The sequence below is a fragment of the Lagopus muta genome, chromosome Z (genome assembly GCF_023343835.1).
Source record: "Lagopus muta isolate bLagMut1 chromosome Z, bLagMut1 primary, whole genome shotgun sequence".
Classification (NCBI taxonomy): domain Eukaryota; kingdom Metazoa; phylum Chordata; class Aves; order Galliformes; family Phasianidae; genus Lagopus; species Lagopus muta.
In genome coordinates this window covers 24173761-24200442 of record NC_064472.1, presented here as the reverse complement: position 1 = coordinate 24200442, position 26682 = coordinate 24173761, and the positions used below count along the sequence as shown (strand labels likewise).

The 26682-nt window shown below is 42.9% G+C and overlaps 1 protein-coding gene and 1 long non-coding RNA gene across 10 annotated transcripts in view; both read left to right on the top strand.

The window, feature by feature from the left end:
- The first annotated feature begins 270 nt into the window (after positions 1 to 270).
- Positions 271 to 26682, top strand: part of PDE8B (phosphodiesterase 8B) — a 76593-nt gene continuing 50181 nt past the window's right edge. For 3 of the 9 annotated variants that reach the window (XM_048931757.1, XM_048931758.1, XM_048931756.1), the window contains exon 1: positions 6229 to 6594. In XM_048931757.1, coding sequence (XP_048787714.1) covers positions 6313 to 6594 — 282 coding nt within the window. In that variant the 5' untranslated portion in view covers positions 6229 to 6312. The other 6 variants (XM_048931763.1, XM_048931764.1, XM_048931765.1 and 3 more) reach the window with 6 other exon arrangements.
- LOC125687043 (uncharacterized) lies at positions 11561 to 16246 on the top strand. Its single transcript, XR_007373959.1, has 3 exons — positions 11561 to 11734; positions 12711 to 13173; positions 13658 to 16246. It is a non-coding gene; the product is annotated as an uncharacterized LOC125687043 (long non-coding RNA).

The following is a 26682-nucleotide window of genomic DNA, read 5'->3' as shown; positions in this document are numbered from 1 at the left end:
ATCTCTGGACACAAGCAATCTGCTCCACGGACAGATTTACTCTCTCTCTCGAGGGGCGGTAAGGATTTGCCTTTTTCCAAAGGCTGCATAACTGAAGCAAACCCAGCTCCCGATGCATTTTACTTTCCCCATTCTAAACATTCCCATGCGGATCATGAAACGAACAGAACAGGGCGCGGGCTGGAGGCGCGGAGCAGCCAGCTTCACCTCCGTCCCGTGGGAGCGGCGGGGGCTGCGCGGCCCGGCCCCGGGGTGGTGCCGGCGGTGGGACCCGCCCCGCTCACCTGTGCGGGTCGGACGGCCGCGCTGCTCCCGCTCCTGCTGCAGCCCGCTCCTCGGAGGATGAACGCGCCGAGGCTGCCGGCAGAGCCCGGCAGGGAGGTGAGAAGGGGCTCCTCTCTCCGGCTGGTTTGGGCCGGCGGGCAGCCTGCGGGTCTCCTGAGTCTGGGGAGCGGGGAGGTCAGAGCTGGCCGGGACCGGTGCAGCGGGTCCAGGTGGAGGTGTGTCTGCTGCGGATGAAGCCTGGGCCCGTCCAGGGCAGCTCAGCTCGCCGGGAGTTGCGTTCAGCAGTGCTTCATGTGCAGAGCCAAATGCTTTCACCGCCAGAGCCATATTTGCTGTGCAAAAATTCCTATGCAACAATAAATCAAAGGGGAACAGTTGTGTTACTGCAGTTGCAACAAGCTGATGATGAGGAAATGAAGTGTTGCTGGGGGACTTTTCGGTGGTGCTATGGGAACTGCGGACTGATCTTTTTGACTCTTAAGTGCTGTGAAGTACGTGGTTCACTCCTATTCTGAAGCAAACCAAAGGGCTTGATGGAGAGCAGGGGACATTTAGGCTTCGTAAATGTGGTGTGATCACTGTTGCCCTACAAATTTTGCTTATAACTGCTGGCATCTGACCAGCGTGCTGCCCAGAGTTCTGCTCCTTGAGGGGATTAACAATAATACATAATGGCACTGCAAGTGACCAAAACATGTATCTATGTTTCTATACGTTAATTTTCCTGTTCAGAGCCATAGGATATCTGTGTCTCTCAAGAACGTGTTGAAGTACAGCGCTGTGTTAGCCCATTTTAGGGAAAACAACTGCAGAAAACAACTGCAGGTTGTCTCCTGGAGGTAATCTGCATCCCAGAGTACTCTGAGGCAGACTATGGCTTGCACTTCCACCCCTGTCAGCAGCGAGGTGCAAAAGCCCAGGATTGCACATTTACCTGCCCCAGGGGAGAGAAACAGCTGCAGATGTGGGGAGGTGGGAAGTGCAGCCCTGCCTGGCTTCTGCAGGAAGAGCTAGAAGTGAAGAGAAAGGAGGGCCCCTGCCTTTCTGCATTCTGTGCCAAGCAGTACTTACATTGACACAGGCTGCTAGTGGAAGGGCAAATGCTCTGGGGTCCCTCTTCAGCTCTGCTCCCTTGAGTAGTTTTAGTACTGGACTTCTCTGTGACTCAGTCTTCCCACTTGCAAAATATCCATCAGGCAAAGTATTCTATGTACTTCTGGTAAAAACTGAGATAGCTGCTATAGTCCAAGCCAGTCAAACATGCCTGTGAAAGAAGACCAAATTTGCTTATAAGTTTTACAGTGTGATCATCCCAGCAAAACCATTCAGTTTGAGCGGTACCTGCCTAAAAGGATATTATTGTAGTGTGATATTTATTCATAGCACTCATAGAATTTAGTATTTAAACACAGAATTTAGTATACAAACATGTAATAAACTTAAGAAAAATGAAGTCACAACATTATTTTTTCGAAGTTATGAAATAGAGGAGTTTTGAGCAGAGAAAAGAAATACAGGACTTGATTTTGCTTTCTAGATGAACTGAAAGAAACTATTTGCTTGCAGTGGGTTACTCTTGTTTACACTGATGTGAGAATCATCACACAATTGTGGGCTGAAAGATACATTCTGCTCTTCCTCAGGCAGAAGAAATAACCCTCACTGTTGTATTTAACATCTTCCTTTTTTTTCAAGTAACATCATTTCTTATATTGTCAGTGAGTAAAAGCATGAGATAAGCATTTGATAATTTGTTATTACAGATCTGTGTTTTTTCTTGTTTTGGTTTGGTCAGTTGTTTTGTTTTCAACAAAATGGAGGTATGCATAGAAGGCTTTCATTCTAGCTACCATGATTTTTTCTTCACATCTATTTTGAGTTATGAACACAGCATGTAGTCTGACTAATTTAAATTAATATTTAGGTATTTACTTTGCTCCCATATGGGCATGCATGTTAGTTTTTAGTGTAGTTTTGAAATCCATTGGACCAATATGAAAGGGCTGAGAAACTGTTGAGCCTCCTCAGTGCCCAGTAAATTTTTTTTAGATATACAAGCTAATTTGTACCTTCTTAAACTGGTTTACAGTAAAAGAAACACGAACAGAGGTAACTGTCATCAGAAGCTGGCTGTGAAGTACAAGATTTTCTGTAAAATGTGACCTCTGAAGTAGTACATTCTTACTGCAGTGAACTCAGACTTGCAGATGTCATTTCCAATAGCTTACCAACCTACTTGTGGCACGGGGTTAATAGTGAGGTCAGAGTGAAGCCTGTGACTGAATTTGGAAGGGATATAAAGTTTGGAGGAGTATATTTTCCTCATTATGGGGGGATTTGCAGGTGTAAATGCCATAGAGAGTGTGTATCTCTTGCTTTTTACCGGAAAAATAGACAAGGTTGTACAGATGTTCCACTGACATCTTCCAGAATCACTAGTACACTTAAAGCTCAAATTAGTCCTGTAAGAAACTGGTTTCCTGTACAGTGTAAAATTTATTGTATAGTTGCAACTAAAGCCAGTGAAGAATCTTTAATAGTGAAAAAATGGGTGCATATCTTCCAGTGACTGGATGTACTGACTAAATGCTGAGGCCATATGAAATACACAATTCTGAGGGCAGAATCTGCATCAGTACCTTACCTGTCCCTCCTGGAGAGGTTCCTGGTTGAATTAGCACATGCTATTTAGAGTAAAACCTTCCATGTTAGTGAACATAAGTCAGGATAAGTAAGCCATAAGACATGGTACAAGGATGTATGTGTGTGTGTTATACATTCCCTCTCTGCCCTGTTCAGTAAATCTATGGCTGTCTTCTCACAGGCAAGATGCAGCAAAAGCAGCAATATTAGAAGAGGATCTTTAACCTGCCTCTCCATTTCCTCACCTGTTCCAGCTGCAGACAGTCATCCTATTCCTCTGCATCCACTTACTTTGCTTCACCCTCTGCTCATACCTGTCATCACTCGCATGTTCCATTCCTTGAAGTTCCTCCTGTTGTCAGATGAAGCAGCAAGTGACTCTCCTTTCTACTGCCTTTTGGCTGTCCATGTATTTCTCTGTCCTGCAGCCTTCCCTCCTCTCAAGCATTCTGGCACTCTGCACAGGCAATTTTATTCCTTCAGTGGCAATTCTTCCCCATTAGCCAAAAATCAGTAGAACAGAACAGGGAGAGGTACTCAACAGTTGCATTTAGTCAAAATTTTCCAGACGTGTGACTTACGCTCTATTCCTACGATTAAATTTCTGGCAAATATCATGTCCAGACAAAGGAAGTCCACATAAGAACAGGCAAATGCCTGCAATGCTGTCTGAAATAAATAGCAAAATTGTAACAGAGCTCAGTAAGAGCAATATAGAATGTTGAGTATTGGGAAGCTATGGAAACCTAAGTATTCCCTGTCTGATGAAATAACAGTGAATCTATCTGAAGAAATGGACTGCAAATAGCTGAGCACATAATCTAGATGTGATGTGACATCTTTGAAGTCAAAATACAGTTTACTCCCACATTCTTTTTTATTAACTAAGTCTCACCTAAATAGCCAGCAATTCTCAGGGGTCTTTTTGGGACACTTCATTTACAGTGCATGTATGGATTTCATGTGGGATGATCCTGGTTCTGTTCTAAATCTTTGGTGTGACCCACAGCAAGTAATTCAGATGCTAAGCTTATGTTTCCCATTAATTAAAGAAAGATTAGTTCTTCAGTATAGTAACACTAAAATGAGGAAGAACTATGATATACTGCAAAAAATGGACTTGTTGCTCAATTCATAGAATCAAAGAATCATTAAAGTTGGAAAAAACCTCTAAGATTATCTAGTGCAACCATCAGCCCATTCCCACCATGCTCATTGAACCATGCCCCGCAGTACTACTTCTCCATGTTTCTTGAGCACCTCCAAGACTGGTGATTCTTCCACCTCCATGGCAGCCATTCCAGCACCTGACCATTCTTTCTGAGAAGAAATTTTTCCTAATATCCAACTTGAACCTCAACTGGTGCAATTTGAAGACATTCCCTCTTATCTCGTTACCTGGGAGAAGAGGCCAAATCCCAGCTCACTACAGCTTCCCTTCAGAAAGCTGTAGAGTGATAAGGTTTCTCCTGAGCCTTCTTTTCTGCAGTCTGGACAATCACAGTTCCCTCAGCCGCTCCCCATAGGTCTTGTGCTCCAGACCCTTCTTTTCTGGACACGCTCCAGGGCCTCGATGTCCTTCTTGTAGTGAGGGGCCCAAAAATGAATGCAGTACTCAAGATGTAGTCTCACCAGGGCAGAGTACATAGGAGCAATCACCTGCTCCTGCTGACAACGCTATTTTGATACATGCCAGCATGCCATTGGTCTTCTTGGCCACCTGGGCACACTGCTGGCTCATGCTCAGCCAGCTGTCAACTAGAACCCCCAGACCCTTTTCCTCCATGCAGCTTTCCAGCCACTCTGCTACAAACCTGTAGCAATGAGTGGGGTTTCTGTGACCAAAGTGCAGGACCCAGCACATGGTCTCGTTGAACCTCTGGCCTCAGCCCACCAATCCAGCCTATGGATTTTGCAGGACATGTTCATCTGCAGCTAAGTGTATTAGGATCTGGTAGACTGAAAGATCTCCCTCAGAACTGCCACCTAAGCAGCAACAACAGCTACACCGATGGGTTGGAGGATAAGGCATTGTTCTCTTTGTTTCACTCACAACCAAGCCTGGTTTCACATTGGTTGTCAAAGACAGCTGTCAGTAGGGCAGCACTGCAAACATGCAGTATGTGCAGGACATGAGCCACAACTTTGTGAACTTAGACAAGTGGGGAAAAAAACTAGTGAGAGAAATGTGTTTGCTAGGACCAGCACAGACAGGCTCTCTCTGGTAAAGCCGTAATTTGTCCTATAGTTTGGTAATCTCAGGCTGGTGCTTGATGGATGACTGAGTGTTCATATTGCCGCAATGATGCATGGAATTGATTGGCACCAGCAGAAGACAAAGCAGCCTTCCTGTGCTGAGGCATTTTGTCTGTGAAGCCATCACTCCTGTGGCAATGAATGAACTGGTCTCCGATCATCACGGGACTCCTTTTGGAGTACTAGGAAGTGAAATGAAAAGCTTAAAGCATGCTGTTTGGCATCACAGTACTTATACCAGTCATTCTTCATGTTTCTACCGTATTTACAATGCTTATTAAAAACTGGAGGGGGGAAGAGTGATATCAAATATCAAGAGATGCTCCAAGGAGTGGAAAGATGTATACAGACATACTGTTTGGTAACTGAATGTCGGGTAAATGCTACATTAGGCAGTAAACATAGAGGCTGGATGACAGTACCAGTTCTTGAAGGATTTATAAAATGCCATGGAAAACAGAGGAGTTTAAACTAAAATGTAGCAAAGGCTTAAGAACTGTGGATAGCTTTACACCTTGTGTGCACTTTCACTGTAGGAAGCCGAGGAGGTGTGCAGATCACTGCCAGACTGAGCCTGACGGTCTCTGGGACTGGCTGCAGGGGCTGGTACTTACTGGGCATACAGGCTGAGGCTGCAGGGCAGCTCTGAGCTCTGACTGAAAAGCAGCATTCACAGCCGTTGAGCAGTCCTGGTCTTCTTCCCACACCTGCGGTAGATGCTGTGCGGCTCCGAGCTCGTACCTGCAGTCACACAAAATAACTGACACTTGCTTACCAATGGCTAAGAGAAGTGAGCACAGTCGGATTTTTCTGTAGAAGCACTTCAGAGACCTTTCGCTTGCAAAGCGAGTTGACGGAACGGGGCCGGGGGGACCGGACGGGGCGAGAGAGCGCTGAGAGCCGTGGGGCGGCCTCGCTCCGCCGGGCGAGCGCGGCGACGGCAGGGGGGCGTTGCGGGCGAGGTGGGCGCCGAACGAGCGGAGCGGCCGGGGCAGAGCTGCAGGCTGGGCGGTGGCAGGGGGTGGCGCCACGGGCAGCGCGGCGCAGGGCGGGCGGCCCTGCAGCCCGGACGGGCGGCAGGTGGGAGCTGGCTGCGGCCGGCGGTGAGCGGAGCGGGGCGGGGACGGGATGGGCTGCGCGCCCAGCATCCACGTCTCGCAGAGCGGCGTGATTTACTGCCGGGACTCGGACGAGTCCAATTCCCCCCACCAGACCACCACCGTCTCGCAGGGTGCCGCCACACTGCACGGCCTCTTCGTCAAGAGCGACGCGGCCGACTCCATCCCCGCCGTCCTCGCCTACCAGAGCCGGCAGCCGCCGCCCTGCTCCGGCCCCCGCCGCAGGGAGCCCAGGGCGCCGCGCTGCTGCGGCATCGAGGCGGAGACCCAGACCGGCAGCGCCAGCCTCAAGGTGAGCGCCGAGCGGAGCGCGATGGGAGAGCCGCTCGGCGCTGGGGTGCAGCCGTCCCGCTGACTCACCGCTCCCTGCCCGCCTGCAGAGCTCCGGGGTGGAGAGCTGCGCGGCCGCAGGGGAAGGGCTGCTCCGGCGGCTGCGGTGGGTGGCGGGGACCGGGCGTCCGGGAGAGGTCCGCCGGGTTGGTTCCTCTTGGGAGAAACGCGCCTCGTGGAAGCTGTGCTCTTTCATTTCTCTGTCGGTCGGAATGAGCTGCTGCCGTCCGCAGGAACTCAGCCGTCCTCATCCGCACGGCCGGCAGCCGCGGGCCTCTGGCAGCGGGCGGACAGCGGCCGTCTGCCGGCTCCGCTCCAAGCCGGAGCGTCTGCGGCAGCGGCCGGCGGTTCGGCGGAGAGCGGGCGGACAAGGCGCTGCTCCGGGATGCTGCACTGACCCAGCGCGTGCTGCCGGCGTCGTGGGGCACTGGTTTCTCTGCGAGTTCCCTGTAGGGTTCTGTTTTGCAGCGTCGCCCCGCTCCAAAACTTTCTCACAAAACAAGCGGTGTGGTGATCGCAGAAGCGCCCCAGGGTGCACCTCCTCACTCGTATTCATAAAGACAGGTATCGTGCCGTAAAGTTGTTCTCTGGGATTAAATAGATTCTATACTCGGCTATAATTAAGAAATTAAGAGATGAGGTGAACTTAAAATATACTCTGTAATTAAAAAAAAAAAAAATCAGAAAACATCTAATGAAAACGTAGGTTAGGTCACAGGAAAAAAAAAAAAAAAGAAAGAAAAGAATAACCAAAGCAACTGAATCCACTTCAATCCACAAAGTTAATAAATAAATAAATAAATAAATAGATTTGTTGATTTTTTTTTTTCTACTCACAGTGGGATGCTTTGTGAGATAAACTGCAACTCTTCAAAATGCAAAATAAAATAGTTGTGCAAATTAGAAATTATTGCACAATTCTTTAAGTTGAAATTTGGAAGGAGGTTCTTAAAGTGGCAGTACCATTTTTTGTTCTTAGGGATTGTTTATACTTTGTTTACCTTTTTACTGTTACACCATGCACTCTTGTAAGCAAATGTACTTGTCAGCTTTCTGGTTGTCAGAAGTGAGAGTATTTCAGATGTTTCTCAGCTTCGTAATTGGCACCCAGATGTCATTGCTTCAGTGTTTTGCACAAGCGTGGGGACCTATCACAGAATCACAGAATCACAGAATCACCCGGGTTGGAAGGGACCCCAAGGATCATGTAGTTCCAACCCCCCTGCCTAGCAGGGCCACCAACATACATATTCAGATCAGGTTGCCCAGGACCCCGTCCAACCTGGCCTTAAACACGTCCAAGGACAGGGCATCCACAACCTCCCTGGGCAGCCCGTTCCAGGGCCTAACCACTCTCCTTGTGAAGAACTTCCCCCTAACATCTAACCTAAATCTTCCCTCCTTCAACTTAAAACCATTTCCCCTAGTCCTGCTGTTGTCAGCCCTTTTGAAGAGTTTACTCCCCTCCTGGGTGTAGGTTCCCTTCAGGTATTGATAGGCTGCAATGAGGTCACCCCGCAGCCTTCTCTTCTCCAGGCTGAACAAGCCCAACTCCCTCAGCCTGTCCTCATAGGGACCTATGCTCAGGGAGATGGTGCTTCTATTCAGTTAAGAACTGCTCCAATGATACAGTGGAAATGTTTCCATCATACGTGCATTAAGATCTGTAAAATACTTTTTGTCATTTTAAAACCAAGTCAGAGCTCCCCATTTTTTCCATCATTCCTTCTACTATTTCCTCTGGGATGATAGGTTCTTTTGTGACCAAAATAAGGTCCGAATATTACAGAACTATCACAAAAGCAAAGTAATAGTAAACTTCTCTGGTAGAGAAGTTAAGGGGACTTGCTGAGTATTAGATGATAGAGATGATAGATTGTGTAAGATGAGTCTGCATCATAATTTGAAATAGGACCCCCAATTTGAGGTTCCCAGTCATACGCTGTACTACTAAAATATTTATGTGCAAGCACTGAAGTGAAAAACTGCCATCCCTTGCCCATGTTTAATTCTTGATGAAACACATGCTTTATGTATTAGCTATGGCCAACTGATAATCATAATTTACTTACTGCATCATATCACTGCAGACAGTAGATATAGTCTTCTGTGATGAGTTGACTGCAACACCAAATCCTACTTGTAAACAATGCAAACAGCCTCATGGCAGCAAACTATTAACATCTCAAACCTTTCATTGGCCTTTATAAAGATAAGATGCACTTAATTTGCTTAATTGAAGGCTAACATTGAGTATGAGATGATACTAAGTGAATAATAGTTGCTTGATCCATTGTCTAAATATCACCAGTTTTCAAGTGCAAATATACCAGCTGTTCAGCAAGAAGAAAAGGCTTCTTGGACATTTCTATGGTGATTGGAAAAGATAATTAAGTATTTCCTCTGTGGGTCTTGAAGAATGCAAATGCATATTTTTATTACAGCCAGTACAGATCTTGAGCAAAAGTTTGTGCATAGATGGACACTTCTTGCACACTGTAGTACGTAAGCATTGGCCAGAAGACTACAAGAACAAACAAGCTTTACAGCTCTTATCACTAAAACATAGCAACAAATGGGAAAGCAAAACAAACAAACAACTCCTCAGTCTTTCATTGACTGATTACTTTATCCTCTTCTTGAAATGACAGGAAGCTTCTTTGTGGAAGTGCAAAACGTGTTTATGAACCTCCAAAACTTTTGACAATTTTCAAGCATTTCCATATCAAAACAAAAGCAAAGCTCAGGAATAATAAGAAATTGAATGGACCAGTATCTCTAGTATTAGATCATGACAGGAGACCTTATTTCTTTCTTCCAATATCTGAAAGGTGCATACAGCGAGAGTGGGGTTGGTCTCTTCTCACTGGTGACAGGTAACAGGTGAGGGAAATGGCCTCAAGTTGCACCAGGGTAAGTTTAGGTTGGATATCAGGAAACATTTCTTTACAGAAAGGGTTGTTAAGCACTGGAATAGGCTCCCAGGGAGGTGGTTGAGTCACCATCCCTGGATGTGTTTAAAAACCATTTGGATGTGGTGCTCAGGGACATGATTTAGTGGAGGGTTGTCAGTTAGGGTAGTATGGTTAGGTCATGGTTGTATTCAGTCCTTGAGGTGTTTTCCAACTTGAACAATCCTATGATTCTATGATTCTAAGTTCTGATGTAGAAGCACAGGTAAGATGACCCTCCTTAATATATCATGCACCTAGCTTTTCTGATTTACTTATTTGTGTTTTATTTTATTGAGAAATATCAGAAATGATGTAGCTGTCGGTTACAAATCCGAGGACGTCTAAGTGCTATGGAGAGTACTCAGAAACCCAGGTACAGACAGTGCTGTCCCAAGGTCCACAGACCCTGGTGAAATGCAGCCCTGTACACTGCCTTGATCTAAAGTATGTTTCTTCTTTTTACAGAAATATCATGTCCAAGAGTGCAAAAAATCTGTACTGCACTGCCAGCACTTCTTGTTTTGTTTAAACTTACTACTGTGTAACTACTGGCTGGTAATACATTCTGTAGAACATGGGATATGTTAGAAACAGTAAGCTTGAAAAACAAAGCTCTAGACAACACTAGGAGTAGCTGTCCTGCTCTGTGACTCAGTGTGACAATCAGTTCACAACTTGATTTGACATCTAAGACATCATAGTTCTCTTGAACATACTGTGGGACTGCAGAGCTGGGAAATGAAAATTAGGGGCAATCCGAAAAGTATTGGTATGCTGAAACTATGAGACAGTGCAGGCTATTTTCAATTTAGCCCAGCTGGTTCTGTGAGAGGTTCTGGCTGGAACAACTTTTGCCATAAAAAAAGAAACTAGTTGAGAAGTGCTTTTCTTGGACTAAGCCCAGACTTCCTATATCAGCATACTGAAGTGATTTTGGCAAAGATTTGCTGCTCCGTATTTGACCTTTTCATTCCTTTTCATTCCTTAACAGGTGCTGTAGTTGTACTCTTACATGCTGACAGTGGAAGTGTGTAGACTGAAGTGTTACAGAATGGAGAAAACAGTGTCATCAGAAAATAATAAGCTGCTTGGCAAATAAAAAAGAGCAGTCTGATAGGTTAAATTTGGCAAACAGCACTCTGGACTTCCAGAACTATTTTAGGTGATAGACATTTCTAGCATGCTTGTTTTTTGTTTATTTGTTTCCTTTTTCCTTAGCTGGTATAGGAAATGTGTTGTAAAACTAAAAGAGATCAATTTGACTCAATGATTTGGACACAGAACCAAAAATCATCTCAGGATGACTGCGCACCCATAAGTCTTTCAGAGCCCAAAGTAACCAAGTAACAGTAGCACCTATTTCATACTTTGTACCATTTGCTATGTGCAAAACAAGACTCTGAGGCTTTATTGTTTGAGGAGCCTGATTTGGATCATTTGTCAATTTCTAATACTCCTTGACAGCACTGAATGCAGAGAAGAGGGATTTCAAACTGACCACACAGGTTAAAGAAATAATGCAAACTAAGACCTTATGCAGTACATCCTGAGAATAATGCATGTTCTTGGAATGTAGAAGGTAACAGTTGATAATATCTTTCGATTTCTGTGTGCTTTATAATTGCTAAGGTGTCATACAGAAAGCGGGTGCATCATTTCCCCTCTTCTCTCCTTGAGGAGAGGAATAACCTGGCAAGCTATGTACAGTGGTGGATTGGTTTAGAAAGTGAAGTAACTCAGCAGTTTTAGCTGTACAACTAAACCTCACACCTGCTCTGTAGGTACTCTAACCCAGAGCAAATGTGCCAAACAGCTAACACAAACCATTCCTTACAGGTGGCTTCTCTACGTCCATCATTACTTTGCCCTGTTGCTGTAATGAGTGTTGAGGTGCCAGACTCTCAGCTGTGCTTAATCCTCTTGAGGGTCTTTCAACTTCTCGGTGTTTTATTTCAGGCAGGTTGCTGTACCTCTTCTAGTTCCATGGGTACGAGTGGTCCTAGATCAGGTAGCTGCACACTCAGCGGAATAAGAGTTGGTAAGAGTGAGTAGTGAGGCAGATGCAGCGTGGAGCCAGGAATGAAAAAGCAGCCATGCTTTGGGCTGCATTTTCCTCTGATGTCAATTGTGGTGCTGCCAGATTTCAGGGTATTTTATTTTTGTAGACCATTCTCTGCTTGTATTTCCTGGCTACCTGTTGATCTCTCCTCCTTTCCCAACGGCTCTTTGTCTTTGTCTCAGTAACAGGCTTATTTAGTGAAGACCAAAGTGAAGGATGCACATTATATGTGAAACTTGTAGGTGTTTCTTTAATGTACGTGTAACTTTTCTGAAATTTCCTTTGACGAAGGCTCTATGTACCTGCATGGTTGCTAGGAGATAGCATGTGAAGTGTTTTGTAGTGTAGCACTTTGCCTCTTTTAGGGGATTGTTGTCATGGTAACCAAGGCCCAGAATTTTCTGGACTTCAAAATAAGTCAACGGTAGCAAGGTTGTAGCTTCAGAAAATCAACTGTTGCCTTTACAGATGCATAAACAAGCATAGAGCGCATCGTGGATGCAGCATGTGTGTTTAAAGTGCACTGTATTGTGGTTGAGGACATGAGTTTGCAGTAGTGAGTGCTACGCAGTGATCTCTTGTGTGTTGCTGTCTCCTTCTGGCCCTGTTTAGGAGCTGCATTTTTAGCCCAGCAAGACACCTGTCCTGCAGGGCTGCAGCAGCTGGCTGTGCCTCCCTGCTCTGTGGGATGGTGTTTGGGGGCAGTTCTTACAAGCCATGAAGTACAATGTGCTCATACTGTAGGAGCTCCTGCTTCTCCCCAAAACACTGCGGTGCTGTGGGCTTCTGGACCTTGAGCCACCTTTGCTTCTGTGAGAGGGAAGGGCACAATATTACCTCTGAGTGAGTCAGAATGCTGCACAGCCTTTTGGAGGCACTGCCTAGTGCAGGTAACTCTCTTTATGTGAGAAAAGCAGCTGGACCAGCTCATGTTCCCTCACAGGCCAACCATTTGTGTCAGCCACTGCTTCAGCCTTCTGTATCCACTTATTCATATGCTTCTTTCTCACCCATATTGACAGCTGTAAAAGAAAAAAATGCATTAATGATATTCTGTTCCTTTAGGTTTCCTCTGCTTCTGTGAAGAGAGGATTACTCTGGAAAACTGATCAAAAAGAATCCTATGTACTTCAACCTATTGATTTGCCCATCAGGTGCCAAATATTTTATATCTTCAATATAGAAGTAGAACTAAGAACTTATTGCAACCCATCAGCTAAAAGGTGCTACTTTAGAGGCAGTTTCATGTATGAAACTCTTGATAATAATTTGAGTTATTCCTTTGAAAATACAAAACTAATTTTGTAGATTCACAATCTGTTGATTTCTTGCCCTGGATTCCTATTGCCCCTTAAAATGACAGCATTCTTTCTAAAGGGGGAATGGGAAATTCAGGCCAGTATCAGGTGGTTTCATAGCATGGAAGGGAGGAGCAGAAGTTGCAGAGATACGGGCCGCTACAACCGCAGACCAAATCCCAAGCAGGTCTACAGGGATTCCACAGAAACACTGCTTCTTCCTGGTTCCTGTGAGTTTACATAGTGTGATCATGTGCCTAAACATTACAAAATTATATTTAAATGAGAAATCCAAAGAAATGGCTGTTACCTGGGAGACTGTGCATTGGCAGAGTCTGCAATGTCCACTAGGTCCACTGCCAGGTAGGGGAATGAGATGAAATGGGCAGAAGGGAGCTTTGAAACATCGTAGCTATTAGAAAACAAGCTATTGAACAGCTATTTATAAGCCTGGGACAAACTGTGCTCATAGCCAGTTTGCATGTGGTGCTGTAACCTGTTAGATTTAATTACAACTTATTTATTTTTGGAGGAGCAGTGTCTGACTTCCTTCTTATTTTACAGCCATTTTAATGAAAATATTGGTATACTTACCAATGGCACACGGTCTAGTACTATTAAAATATAAGCTTAGTTTAATGTGGAATTGGGCACGAGGCCTATTAACTTAACTTTGGAGCTGCTTTCAGTTCTCCTTTTTCCCTTTCTTTGGAGGTCAACAATTTGGCTACAAGAGCAGCAGAAGAACAGCAGCTTTCTGTTTCCCCCGTTACTGGAGTGGACGGCTTTTGGAAGGCACTGTGAACTTGAAAGTTGTCAATAGTCATTCTTGTAGTTATGTTTAGTAATCATTGCGTCTGATCAAAGATCACAACTCAACCACGCACTGTGGGGCCTGAAAACCAGGGAATCTCTTTTAGAAGAGCGGAAAAACGGAACTTAAAATTTCCTGTTCATTTTCAAAGTGAAAAAGGAGATTTCTTTTGAAACTGACAGAAACTTTCCTCAGGGTTGATAACAATGTGGCAGTTAAGCTACCTTCTGGAGAACAGACACTCAGGTTCAGTCCACTGATTTCAAAGAATGTGTCCCCTGCCTCCTGAACTGCTGACAGTAGTAGATTTCTCCTTCTGTATGTCTGAGACAACTTCCCTGAAATCCACCATTTGCAAAGGATTCTGTCCTGCTTATCCACTTGTGTCACCAAGAAAAGAGATACCTAAGCAGGTAATTACTTTGGAAAATAACACAGACTTTCAGGAGAAGATGTTATGTTCTATATCTCAGAATAAATCTGTTCAGAAGTCAAGGCTGTGTTTATGTGCTGAACTGTGTTGTGATTTGTGGAACCAGTGAGTTAATTGATGAAGGTCACGTTTCTGCAGCCTATCTTCAATCTACTTCTCTTTACATCAGAGAACACAGTGAGGGAAACCACGATGACCGAAAGTCTCAGAAGGTCCAGTTTCCTAGGTTCTTGCAGACTTGGTGAGGTGGGGACTTGCAGAGGCACTACCGAGCAAAATATCAACAGCATCCAGTGAGCACTGCCTTTTAAGGAGACTGAAGGATCTGCTTCACTGTCTTTGTTTTGGGGAGGCGTTCGTAGAATCACAGAATGGTTTGGACTGGAAGGGACGTTTAAGATCATCTAGTTCCAACCTCCTTCTATGAGCAGGGACACCTCCCTCTAGACTGAATTGCTCAAAGCCCCATCCAGCCTGGCCTTGAATGCTTCCAGGGAGGGGGCATCCACAGCCTCACTGGGCAACCTGTTCCAGTGTCTCACCACCCTCACAGTAAAGAATTCCTTCTTGATATCTAGTCTAAATCTACCCTCTTCCAGTTCAAAACCATTTCTCCTCATCTTCTCACTATATGCCCTTATAAAATGCCCCTCTCCAGCTTTTCTTCAGGTAGTGGAAGGCCACTACAAGGTCCCAATGGAGCCTTCTCTTCTCCATGCTGAAGAGCCCAACACTCTCAGCTTGTCCTCATAGGAGGGGTGCTCCTGTGCTCATCTTCATGGTCCTCTTCTGGACCCACTCCAATAGCTCCATATTCTTTTCTTCTTGTGCTGGGAGCTTCAGAACTGGACACAGTACTCCAGGTGGGATCTCACAAGAGCAACTCCCTCGATCTGCTGGGTTGGAGGCACAGAAAAGTCAGCAGAACACTACAGAGCACGAGAGTCCAGTGGTGCTTGGAGAAGAGATGGTGAAGGCCTGAGATTGGTTAAAGCCTTTAATACTTTTTTTGCTTAAGAATATAAGAGTAATGACAAATGACAGAACTTGGGCTGCCCCAACCTCAGAGTCACAGGATTAGGAAGGAGTGAGGGAGCACATACTTTCCATCTGTGACCAAGGAAATTGTAAGGGAACAGCTGTAATATCTCAATGTTCATAAGTCCACAGGACCTGAGGGGATTTGCCCCAGAGTACTGAAGGAATTAGTGGATGTTATAGCTGAAACCCTCTTAAAAGTTTACTGAAAGCTGTGGGAGTCTGGGGAGGTCCCTGTGGCTGGAAAGTAGCAAGCATTATAGCTAACTTCAAAAAGAGTTTGAGAGAAGACCCAGAAAATTATAGACCTGTCAGTCCAACTGTGGAAAAGTTATGCAGAAGACTGTCCTGGAAGATACTGAAAGCCATTCAAACAAAACTGTTCTCAGATGTAGCCAGCATGGGTTAGTGAAGGGAAAACCCTATCTCAGTAATCTGATCTGCTTCTGTGATGAGATCTCCCACATTGTGGATGAAGGGGGGCAGCGGGTGTTGTCTTTCTGGATTTTAGTAAGGCCTTTGATATTTTCCTTACAGCCTCCTTCTGGACAAATTGTCCCACTGTGAGATTTGTTCATGTTGTCTTAGGTAATGAAATGGCTCGATGGCAGAGCATGAAGGGGTAGTATGAGGGATACTGAATGGGAGTTACATCTGGTTGGCTGTTTGGCTACAGTCACCAGCAGTGTCTGGTGTTCATTCTAAGGCCTGTCCTGTTGCACATTTCATTGATTTGTGTGCAAGAATAGAGTGCACCCTAAGCAAATTTGCTGATGACACTGAACTGAGAGGGGCTGTTGCCTCCATGTAGGGAGGAGAGGCCTCGTAGAGGGATCCAGAGATGTTGCAGCATTGGATAATCATCATGAGCATGAAATTCAACAAAGAAGAATGTTGGATGCTGCACCTGGGGCAGAGTGATACAATACACAGGCACAAATGGGAAACAAATGGGGAGCAGCTCAGGAAGAGGGGACCTGAGAGTGCTGGTACCAGCAGCTCAGCCTCAGCCAGCAGCAGTGTGCCCTGGCAGCCAAGGGTCAAACAGCATCTTGGAGAGAATTAACACAGCACAACCACATGGTCAAAAGAGATGATTCTCACTGTGTTCAATGTTGGTGAGGTCTCACCTTGTGTGCAGTTCTGGGCTCCACAGTATAAGGATTTTAAGGTCCTTGAAAATGTCCAGAGGAGGCAATAAAGCTGGTAACTGGACTAAAAGACATGAAACATTTCCTAGTGTGGTGGCTGCACCCCATGGGTGTTAGTGTTCAAGAGGCATTCGGACAGTGCCATCAATAAATGTTGTAACTTTTGTTTAGCCCTGACGTGGTCAGGCAGTTGGACTTTGAAGACCACTTCCAGCTGTTCCATTCCATTCCATTCCATTCCATTCCATTCCATTCCATTCCATTCCATTCCATTCCATTCCATGCAAAGCAGGATGTAATTGTTCAAAAAAAAAATCAATTCATCTGCAGCATTTGTGGAAGAATCATCTCTTATAGGGTAGAAAAGGCCTGGATTTAGACATAGGACAGGGTAGTGGGATTGAAGAAGCACATGGGAAAGAAAATGTTTTGGGGAAAAGATTTTTCCTGGTGTCACTGCTGATGACACCTAGAAGTCCTGAGGATGTCTGAATTTAGATATTCTCATACAAACCTTATATCTACGCTAAAGGAATGTAGTTTGCAACTCACTGCTGAGAAGTTTGTTTTATAGTGGTCTTCTTGAAAATGCTACTTCTGAAGTTTTACTGTGGTATTCTTAAGATATTTCTAAAGCCACTCAGTTACACATCTGTTTCACTGCAACAGGGAATTCATAAATGGGTTCGCTGTTGCCTGAAGTCACCTAAATAATAAGGGCTTTTTCTGTGTATTTATTTTTCTTCCTCCACAGTGATATAAGGCTAATAAATCCATGTCATCTTGTATTTGAGAACAAGACAAAAGTATCTAATATTTATCCAGACAAGTTGGAGGATTCTGATCAGTCTGTTTGGAAGATGTACATTCTTGAAAGTAAAGTCTTTTTCAAAGTATTTTTTCACTGGAGTACTGCTCCCAGCAAACCATCCTGCTTTACAGTAGTGTTGTACCTGGGGGATACCTGGGGAAAAAGTGCTGGTAGTTCAACCACTGCTTTTACAGGAAAAGCAGCTTACTTCAAGGTCTAAAGAGAGCTTGACAAAAAGGAAAAAAAAAAAGGAAGAAAATAAACAAGTATATAAACAATAAAAATAAACAAGTCAGGCACAAGGATGAAACTTGTAAATATGGAGGTACTTCTGATATAACTTTGTGAAATTACTCTTGTGCTCTGGCATGAAGGGTTAACACAGCCTTTTAGCTCTGTCGGAATGAATTTGATGTTAGTGTCAGCTTTTCTTTTAAAAATAGCCTTGTATTAATGTCACTTTATTTGGTGCAATATTTTTTCCTGATGCATTCTGCTCATTTTAGTGACAGAGCTACATTTTACTATGCTGGTCCTTCAGGTGAACTTGGAGTGAGCAACAGAACTTGTTTACTGCACCATTACTGGAATTGTTCTCATTTCAAAAAGACATTTTTTTCTAATGCAGTTGAAAACAATAGGTTTGATAAATATTGTTGAGGTCACAAGCTGGAGGCAAGCAAGATATGTGCCAATTTTAAAATACACTTAGAATTTCATAACTGTAAGTCAGGTTCTAGGCATTCCGGTTTTGAAATTGTCAGGTTTCTTTCAGGCATGCAGCAAGCTTAGTTGTTTAATTGAAGTACTCAGGTGTGAAGCCAGATACTTAAGGAAGTCAAATATCTTAACATTAGCAATGAAATAAGAACCAGGGAGCTGACCAATGTTACATTCAACTGTAAAACGTGAGTATATTGCATGGCCTCCAGTAAGATCCTGCAATGGATTACGTCTGTGTGATGCCCTTGGATCCTCATTAATTTATGTGAAACAGATTTCTGTATTTCTCTGTGTTCATGGATTTTGCCATAATAATTAACAGTTTGTCCAGGCAAATCCTTACAGATTGAAGAGGGAAAAAAAAAAAAAAAAAAAAAAGCAGGTGAAACTCTTAAAAATAGTTCAAACCAACAGTTTTAGCCTTCAGGCTTAAATTTGTTTCTTTCCTACTCTATCAACTTGAAAGATTCCTTTGTTGTCTCTTTGCAAATATGTGTTAACTGGAACAGCTGATACACATGTAGATCTTTTTTGGCCCTCTGGCATTTCAGTGGCTTAGGGACTATCCATATAGTTCAAAGAGTTCAGCAATGAATCATCTTCAAAGGAGAGAATCTTTTTCATGGGTTCCACCAAATTTATACAAGAGACTATTTTTAGATCAAGGACCTTTTTTTATAGTTATTATTATTATTATTTTTTTTTCCCTTAGGACTTGAAGGCATCTGTGGCCTTGCATAAGATTTAAAAAATATGCTGTTCTGGAAGTAGGTTCTTCAGGGCTATCCTTTCATGTTCACATTATTGCATTATTGTTATTTTTCATGTAATTGCAATAGTCTGCAGATAACTTAAAATTGTGAAGGGCTCTGTATTTCTATAGCTTACTTGTAAACCAGACAAGGCTGGTTCCCTGTACTGTGAGTGCACATGTCTGCTTGTGACAGGATGGTGCTTAATTATCATGCTCATGTTTATTCTCTGATGTCAGTAAATGAATCAATTTATCTGTCCAAGCCTAAGATACACTTGTGTTTACAACTTGGTGCTTTATGATACACATACGGTTTTGGAATATAACTTGTTAAATATCAAGTGAGTAAAGAGTATCTTCAACATACCCTTGTTCTATTTTTGAATGTAAGTAGTATAGTTGTACAGGATCTGCTGGGATAAAATGGAGGAGAGTGCAAGCAATTTTCTGTCATTTGCAAGGTGTTTCATGTGTGTTATCAGTGTCTTGAAAGAATAGTAGTGATATATAGGATCATAGAATCACCAAGGTTAGAAAAGACCTCCAAGATCCAACCAACCATCCATCACCATTATTTCCTACTAAACCATGTCCCTCAGTACAACATATAAATATTTTTTTAATATCACCAGGGACAAACATTTTTGAGTTTGAGTAAGAACAAGCTATCCTTACAAGATACTCTCATCAGGCACATTTAGAAATACTTGAACGGTAAGGTAGATGGCCATGATCTTAAGCATAGGAAGTTCCACACCGATATGTGCAGGAACTTCTTCATAGTGAGGGTGTCAGAGCACTGGAACAGGCTGCCCAGGGGGTGTTGTGGATTCTCCTTCTCTGGAGATATTCAAGAGAATATCTGCCTGGATGCCTACCTGTGCAGCCTGCTGCAGAGGGCCTGCTTTGCACTGGAGTTGAACTCAATGATCTGTGAAGGTCCCTTCCAACCCCTACAATTCTGTGATTTGCGATTCCGTGCATTTCAAAGGCTTAGGTGAGAGACACATGTTAGGATCCAAATCTTGCTTTGAGAAAGACTCCACTGGCATCAATGAGATGAAGACCTGTCTCTTGCAGAGAAGAAGATGGCAATGGGTAGAAGGCTATCCAGATTTTCTGAAAATGCCAACATATTTCACTTCTAGTTCAGCAGAAATTGAGGAGTTGAGGAGTTGAGGAGTTGAGGAGGACTTTGATATCTTCTCTTCCTATTAATGAGCAGTCATGCTCCAAAATCACTTCCCTCTTACATAGCCTTTATCTTTTATAGCTGTAGCTAGGAGTTGGGCTAGGCAGTGTAGCATCTGCAAATACTTTGTTCCTAATTCTCCCTTGTAAGTCTTCAATATTTGTTGATGATCAAAGGAGGCAGTGGCATGCCATCAGTGCTGTATTCTAGCTTTACATCAGTTGGAGATGTCACCAGTTCCTTTTGTATGTTTGCTTATTTTATGCCCATCTTCAGGTGAGGATGACCAGGGTGAGCCATTTTCTGGAATCTGCAATCCAGTTTCTCTCAGAAATTTACTTGGCAAGTGACTTGTTTATGGGAAATGGATACTGTATGGAAATATCACTTCAAAAAGAGAAATATTTCTGAGAAAAGATTTTGGAAATAAGTTTGAAGTCAGTCAAAACTTAGTAAAGTTAACCTCAGATTCTGTTTATACTTACATTAAAATGTCCACCTGAATTACTGCATCTACAAAGTCTTTATTCTTGGTGGCTGGGAAGATCCAGCTGAAAAACTTCCATCTGTCTGGCAATGCTAACTAACTTAAATCATTTCATGCTGCAGCTGGGAGGTCCAAAGATGTTGTCATAGAGATACACACATTCATTTTAAACCAGCTTTACAGTGCTACAGCTTGAGGCTTAATGATTACAGCAACATCAAGTGTGAAACAGACACCGAGAAGCTGATCCAGTGTGGAAACTGATGTACTTCAGTAGCTGGCTGGGCTGAGTACGTATAATTACCACCCTTCAGTGAGCAATCTTGAGGTTGGAAGCAGAGGACACAGCTCAGTTCTTGCTGAGACACAGTCAGCCTTGTGCTAATGGGCCTGACCAGGTGCCTTAGTTTCTCAGTTGTGTCACCCCTGTAGAGAACAACCAAGTGGCATCTGACAGATGGATCAGATCTAGCTAGAAAGGCCCACTCGTTTCACAGATTGAGTTGTTCTGATTGTTGCTACTCCTCTTCATTTGGTGACTTTTTTTAAAGTTGGGCTAATAGGCTGCTGTTCAATCTACTGTTGTTATGCTTCTCTCTATGGAGAACCTAGTCATGTGAGGGAAGCATATGAATGGTTATCTGATGTTACTGTCAGCAACGGAAATGGAAAGTGACTGACAGTAGTGTGTGTTCTGTACTTAAAACATCATGAAGACTCTGTACTGCTTCATGCTGCACACATTTCAGTGATAAGTAATCTCAGAAGGAAGTGTCTGCAGTCTACCTTTCAGGAGTAGCACCCAGCCATTGAACCCAGCCATCTTAAGACAGATGTTCTTGCAGCTGTTTCATTTTTTCAGAATCAGTCTTTTCATTAGAGCTCATTTATTAATCCTTGCCTAGTAAAGTATATTTATCCTATTTCTGCACTCAGTTGCAGCATCTACACTAGTCTTACAAGGATAATAAAATAATTTGCGGTGGCTACCAGTGCAATTAGTTTGTTCATAGTGTAATCTAGTTACTTGGACCTGCACATATTTTCATTGCAATTACTACAGGTGTCATGCACCAAAGGATAAATGCAGTTGAAGTCTCTGGCATGCATGAGAAATGGAGGAACAATTCTTATCTGCTGAGTACATAGGTGAGGTTTCCATTCTGAGATCATATTTTCACTTTCTGGATTTATTTAAGTGATTGATAACTACAAAATCATAAGTTTTATTAACTGTTGAAGTAAGAAGAACTTTTATGTAAAGTAAGTTCAGGAGTTAAGGACTCAAAACTCTGAGATGGCCTGATGTCTTTAATGCTGTGGATTTTGGCTCCTCTGAGATGTCTGGCTGCAGAAAGAGTTCCTAATTTGCAATCATGTATGTATCATGAGTGAAATTAAAATATCAGGGTTGGGGAGAACTTTTTATTATTATTTTTAGGGGCAAATCATATAAGGATATGTCTTGGGCTCTTGCCGTAAGGTCAGACACAAAAGTGTTGGTTATTATGAATGTGTTTCAGTAAAATTTTTGCAGGAATAACTGCATCTGCAAATATATGTGCCTCTTTACTGGAAGCTGTGAGAAGAAATGGAACAGAAGGAACTTCTAAAACAGGAAATATTAACCATAAATCAGTACTCAGACATTTATATGGAAATGGCACTTTTTCAGCAATTTGTGTGTTTCCATTCATTGGTTTTTGTTAAATTGACCCTGAAATGGGTCAACACTGCACTCTTACCTAAAATCTCTACAGTTCTCATCACCACGAAAATGACTTTTCACCTTTCTCATCCTTAATGCTAACTTATTTTGGATTCCTTTCCTAAGTCCCAAGACCTTACCATCAAGTAATGGTCATAATTTGGACCTGAGAAGCAGCATTCACCTTTCTATAGGGAAACAAAAATCAATAGCCAAGTTGTACATAAATGTTGTATGAAGGCCATTTTTAGACTTCGAGAAGCAAACTCCCTGCAGGTGGAGCCTCATGAGAGTAGAGCAGAGGGGACAACCACCTCCCTCTCCCTGCTGTCACCTCTCTTCTGGTGCTGCCCAGGATGCAGCTGGCCTTCCACACTGCTGGATCATATATCAGTTAGCATACTTTTCACAGAAACAACCATTTCTATCAATAAAGCAAAGCCATTTGAACTTCTCAATTTAGATAAAATGTCTCATTTTCAAAGTTTCTGAGAGCCAACATATTTCTAGATCTCCAGCAAGTATGAGACAATAGCTCTAATAGTCTTTAAGGCAGTTTAACAGCCAGTATGGTTACTTTATCCTGCAGACACGGAAGAATGGGAGTTTGCATGCAGGCCTGGTGCCTCCATGCAAGACAGACATGGAGCTGTTGGACTGAGCCCAAATTATTTCCTGAGCTACAGTCAGTTTTCAAAGAAGTTAAGAAATATTTCACTGACATAAATGGAGGGAAAGAAGCTTCCAGGAGGGGCAGAGAAATTTATTTAGGCAACCACAGATTCATCGTGTTGTCACACATGGTGAAAAGCAGTGCCAGAGTTCCTAAAGACATTGTGTTATATTGAACAGAAGATGCAATTCACTATAATGTTATTAAGCTTACTGAGTCAGCCTAATGTGAGCACTAATAAAAGCCAAGAGATTTTTCTAAAGAAAGGAAAGTTAATAACCTTCAAGGTTTCGGGAAAGAGTTTGTGTTATCAAAGACAAAGCTATTCAAAAAGCTAAAGCAAATGGGATGAAAATAATTTAGGTAAGGTAGCAGAGAACCTTGAGGGCACAGTAGTAGAAATGGACTGAAATTCAAACAATATGAAGTGCTGCACTGTGCACTTAGGTTTGCTGCTGTATGTTGGAAGACTCTTGGCTGAATACATCAGAAAAATCAGAGGTGGCCTGAGGAGAGAGTAACAGGTTTTAAAAGTGAAAGGAAGTTTCTCTTTTTCAGATTAGTGTTCCAGAACTTCGGTCAAGTAATGTCAGAGATGAATAGAAACAAACTTTTCCAAAACTGGTGAGATTAAAGGGTTTTTAGATGACTTTTCCATAGAAGATGACTTCCCACAGTTGCAGGGACCTGCTCTCTGACTGTTTAATCCTTTTTTGAAAATGCATTTGGCTTCATTTGGCAATTTTCTGTTAAAGTTCAAATGCTCCTTGTGAAATAAAAGAGACATTGAGCTGGAGGCCTCTTAACAAAACAAGTAGTGAAATATCTGTAATTGTTACGGTCATTGAACATAAAAAGCTCCTTTGCGGTCATACACGAAAGACTGGCTTGTTGCCCACATCTGTGGAATCCCTATGATAGTGCAGTAGGAAAGTTGAATTCTCCACACTGAGTAACACAGGAATATCATTGGTTATTTCAGTTACGGTATTACAAATATTTTAATACCGCTCACTACAGAATCTAGGTCTAAAGTCTTCAGAGTCACATAATACAATCCAAACAAGAAACTTCCACATTCACAACTCCTCCTAGTGAAGTAGTGCTTTTCATCTGTGCTCCTTTTTAGACCTTTGTAGTGTCACAGAGCTAACCAGTTGTTCTATATTTAGCTGCCAGACGCAGGTTGTAACCACCTCAAGGTTGTTTAAGGATTCTTCCAAGGGCAATGACCCTGTAGAAATGTAAGTCCAGCCACTGCTCTGGTTTTTCCAGTCAAGCTGGATGGTTCTACTGGTTTGCTTAAATATCTTGCTAAGTTAGGCTTCAGTGAAGGGCAGGATTGCAAATACATAATAGCGGGTGTAATGGATCAGATCAAACTGCCAAGATAATATCATGTCTCTCAGAATGGTCTCCACCGGATAATAACATGAGGGCAAGCTCATGATACCTCCTGCAGTCACTGCTGACTGCGAAGTTTTGTGTTTTATGGAACACTCACTCCTTTTTGTATTGGTAGATATAAAATGGGGCACAGTCTGATTTATTTTGTAATTTGTAGTCATAGAATCATAGAAGGGGTTGAGTTGGAAGGGACATCAAAGACCATCCAGTTCTATACCCTCTGCCATGGGCAGGGTTGCCAACCACTAATAAATCAGTCACCAGCTCAGGCTGCCCAGGGCCCCATCCAACCTAGCCTTGAACCCCTCTGGGGATGGGGGCATCCACAGCTTCTCTGGGCAGCCGGTGCTGACATCTAATCTAAATATATCCTCTTTCAGTTTTAAACCATTCCTCCTTGTCTTATTGCTATCTACCTGCGTAAAAAATTGGTCTCCCTCTTGTTTATGAACTCCAAGTATTGGAAGGCTGCTTTCAGGTTTCCCTGGAGCCTTCTCTACTCCAGACTGAACTAGCCCATCTCCCTCAATCTTTCTTCATAGGAAAGGTGCTCCAGCCCTCTGACAATCTTTCTGGCCCTTTTCTAGACGCGCTCCAACAGTTCTGTGCCCTTTTGTGCTGGCGGCCCCAGCCTGGACACACCCAATCCCATAATCTATGTCCTTGATAAAGGTGTGAAAGAGTACTGCCCCAAGACTGCCCCCGATGTCTATCGGGGGAACACCACTCATCATTCATCTAGACCTGGACATAGAGCCATTGAGAACAACCCTCTGGCTATGACTGTCCAACTAATCCTTTATCCATCAAAAAGTCCAGCCTTCAAACCAATATCTCTCCAATTCTTAGATAAGTATGTGTTGTAGGAACATGTCAAAGGCCTTGCACATGTCAAGGTTGATGACATCAGTTGTCCTTCCACTGTCAAATATGGCAGAGAGCAGCCTGGCAGCCACATCAGCTAGCTCCATCAGGGCTATGAGATACATGCCTTTGGGCCCCAGAGACTTAAGCACATTTATTCTTGCTCTTGAGAATTCAGAATTTATGCACAAGTAGCTCTTCAGTGGAGCTATGTGTAATACTGACTCTAATTCACTAAAATGGGGAAATGATACTTGAATAAAAGCTTTGTTGCCAAACAGTTTGTCAGTAAATTGGAACTGAAATCTTCCGTGGCTTTCTGGGACATGATTTCTAGATAGAGGTGGTTGGAAATTTTCAGAACTTATATATTGCAGAGGAAATTAATTTTCTTTTAGAGTTGACTATGTATGTAGCTCCTGTTGTTACTAGTTACTTAATTCTGAAGAAAAAAAAACAAAAACAAAAACAAAAACACTAATCATTTGGAGAAGAAGTCTTTTTCATAAAGCTTTCGATGATTTCCTCCCAGTATGTAAAAATAATGCTGAGTAGTACAGAAACTATTACTGCTTATTGCTTAAGTAATAATTTGCTCCAGTGCAGCAGGCTAGCTCAGGGCTATGTAATGCCTTCTTTCTATACTGTTGCAGAGCTTATTTGGATTGTAGTTGCATGCAGTGTTAAATCTTAACATTAGATGTTGTTCCTACCAGTATTTGCATGAGTAGAGTAGGGACAGTGAAATTAATATGACTGAATTCTGGTGTTAAGACTGGGTAGTTAAGTTTCCAGATTTGTAAGACTAGGTAATTAACTTTCCAAGCTTGTCAGAGCAGTTCTTACTTTTTGCATCTGTTACTCCCTCTTCTTTTGAGTCAGATTTTCCCCTTCTTCTGACCATTTCATTTGTACCACTAAGCCCATCCTGTACAGATGTTACTCCCACTCTTTCTCACTTTTCGTCTTTGTTTGGGTAGGTTTATAGGATTGGTCAATCCATGTTCCCTTATAAAAATACCTGAGGTGTGGTGAGGTTAGGTGAGTTTTCCCTCTGTGGTTTATAAACTAAATAGATGAGACAAGTTTCATGAACACTTTAGTCTTGGATGACAAAATATGGAGGTTAATAATGCTGGTCTTGAGTAACATCCACGTGGTGAACCATTCATGCCGTTAGATGATTCACGAGGGAGCAAGGCATTGTGCACTTCCCAGGAGGTGATACATGAATGTCAGTATTTGACATCTCTTAGATTCATACACTACTGCTGCTGTCCGGATTATCTGCAATGGTTTTGTAAAAGTTAAAACAGAAACTTAAATGGAATTAAATGTGATCATGAATTATTCAATCAGTATGCAAGCCTCTGGGTTGTTTATTTTGATGAGACATGTGCTTTTTGTTGTCTGCACAATTTTTTTGGTCTGAGACATGGCACATGCTATCATGTTGACTGTATCTGCATAACAAAAGGTAATTTTTAGCTGGAAGCTGTTTTCTTGAGAGAACCTTAGACTTCATACTTGAGATGGTATAGTCTACTCAGAATAATTTTTTTATCTGGACTTCTGATAAAAACAGTAAAATAGTTAATTGTAACATATGTTTATGTTAGATTGCGGAAAAAAAGTGTACATACGTAACTCAGGGAGATGATTTTTGCTTTATATGGTGGTGGTA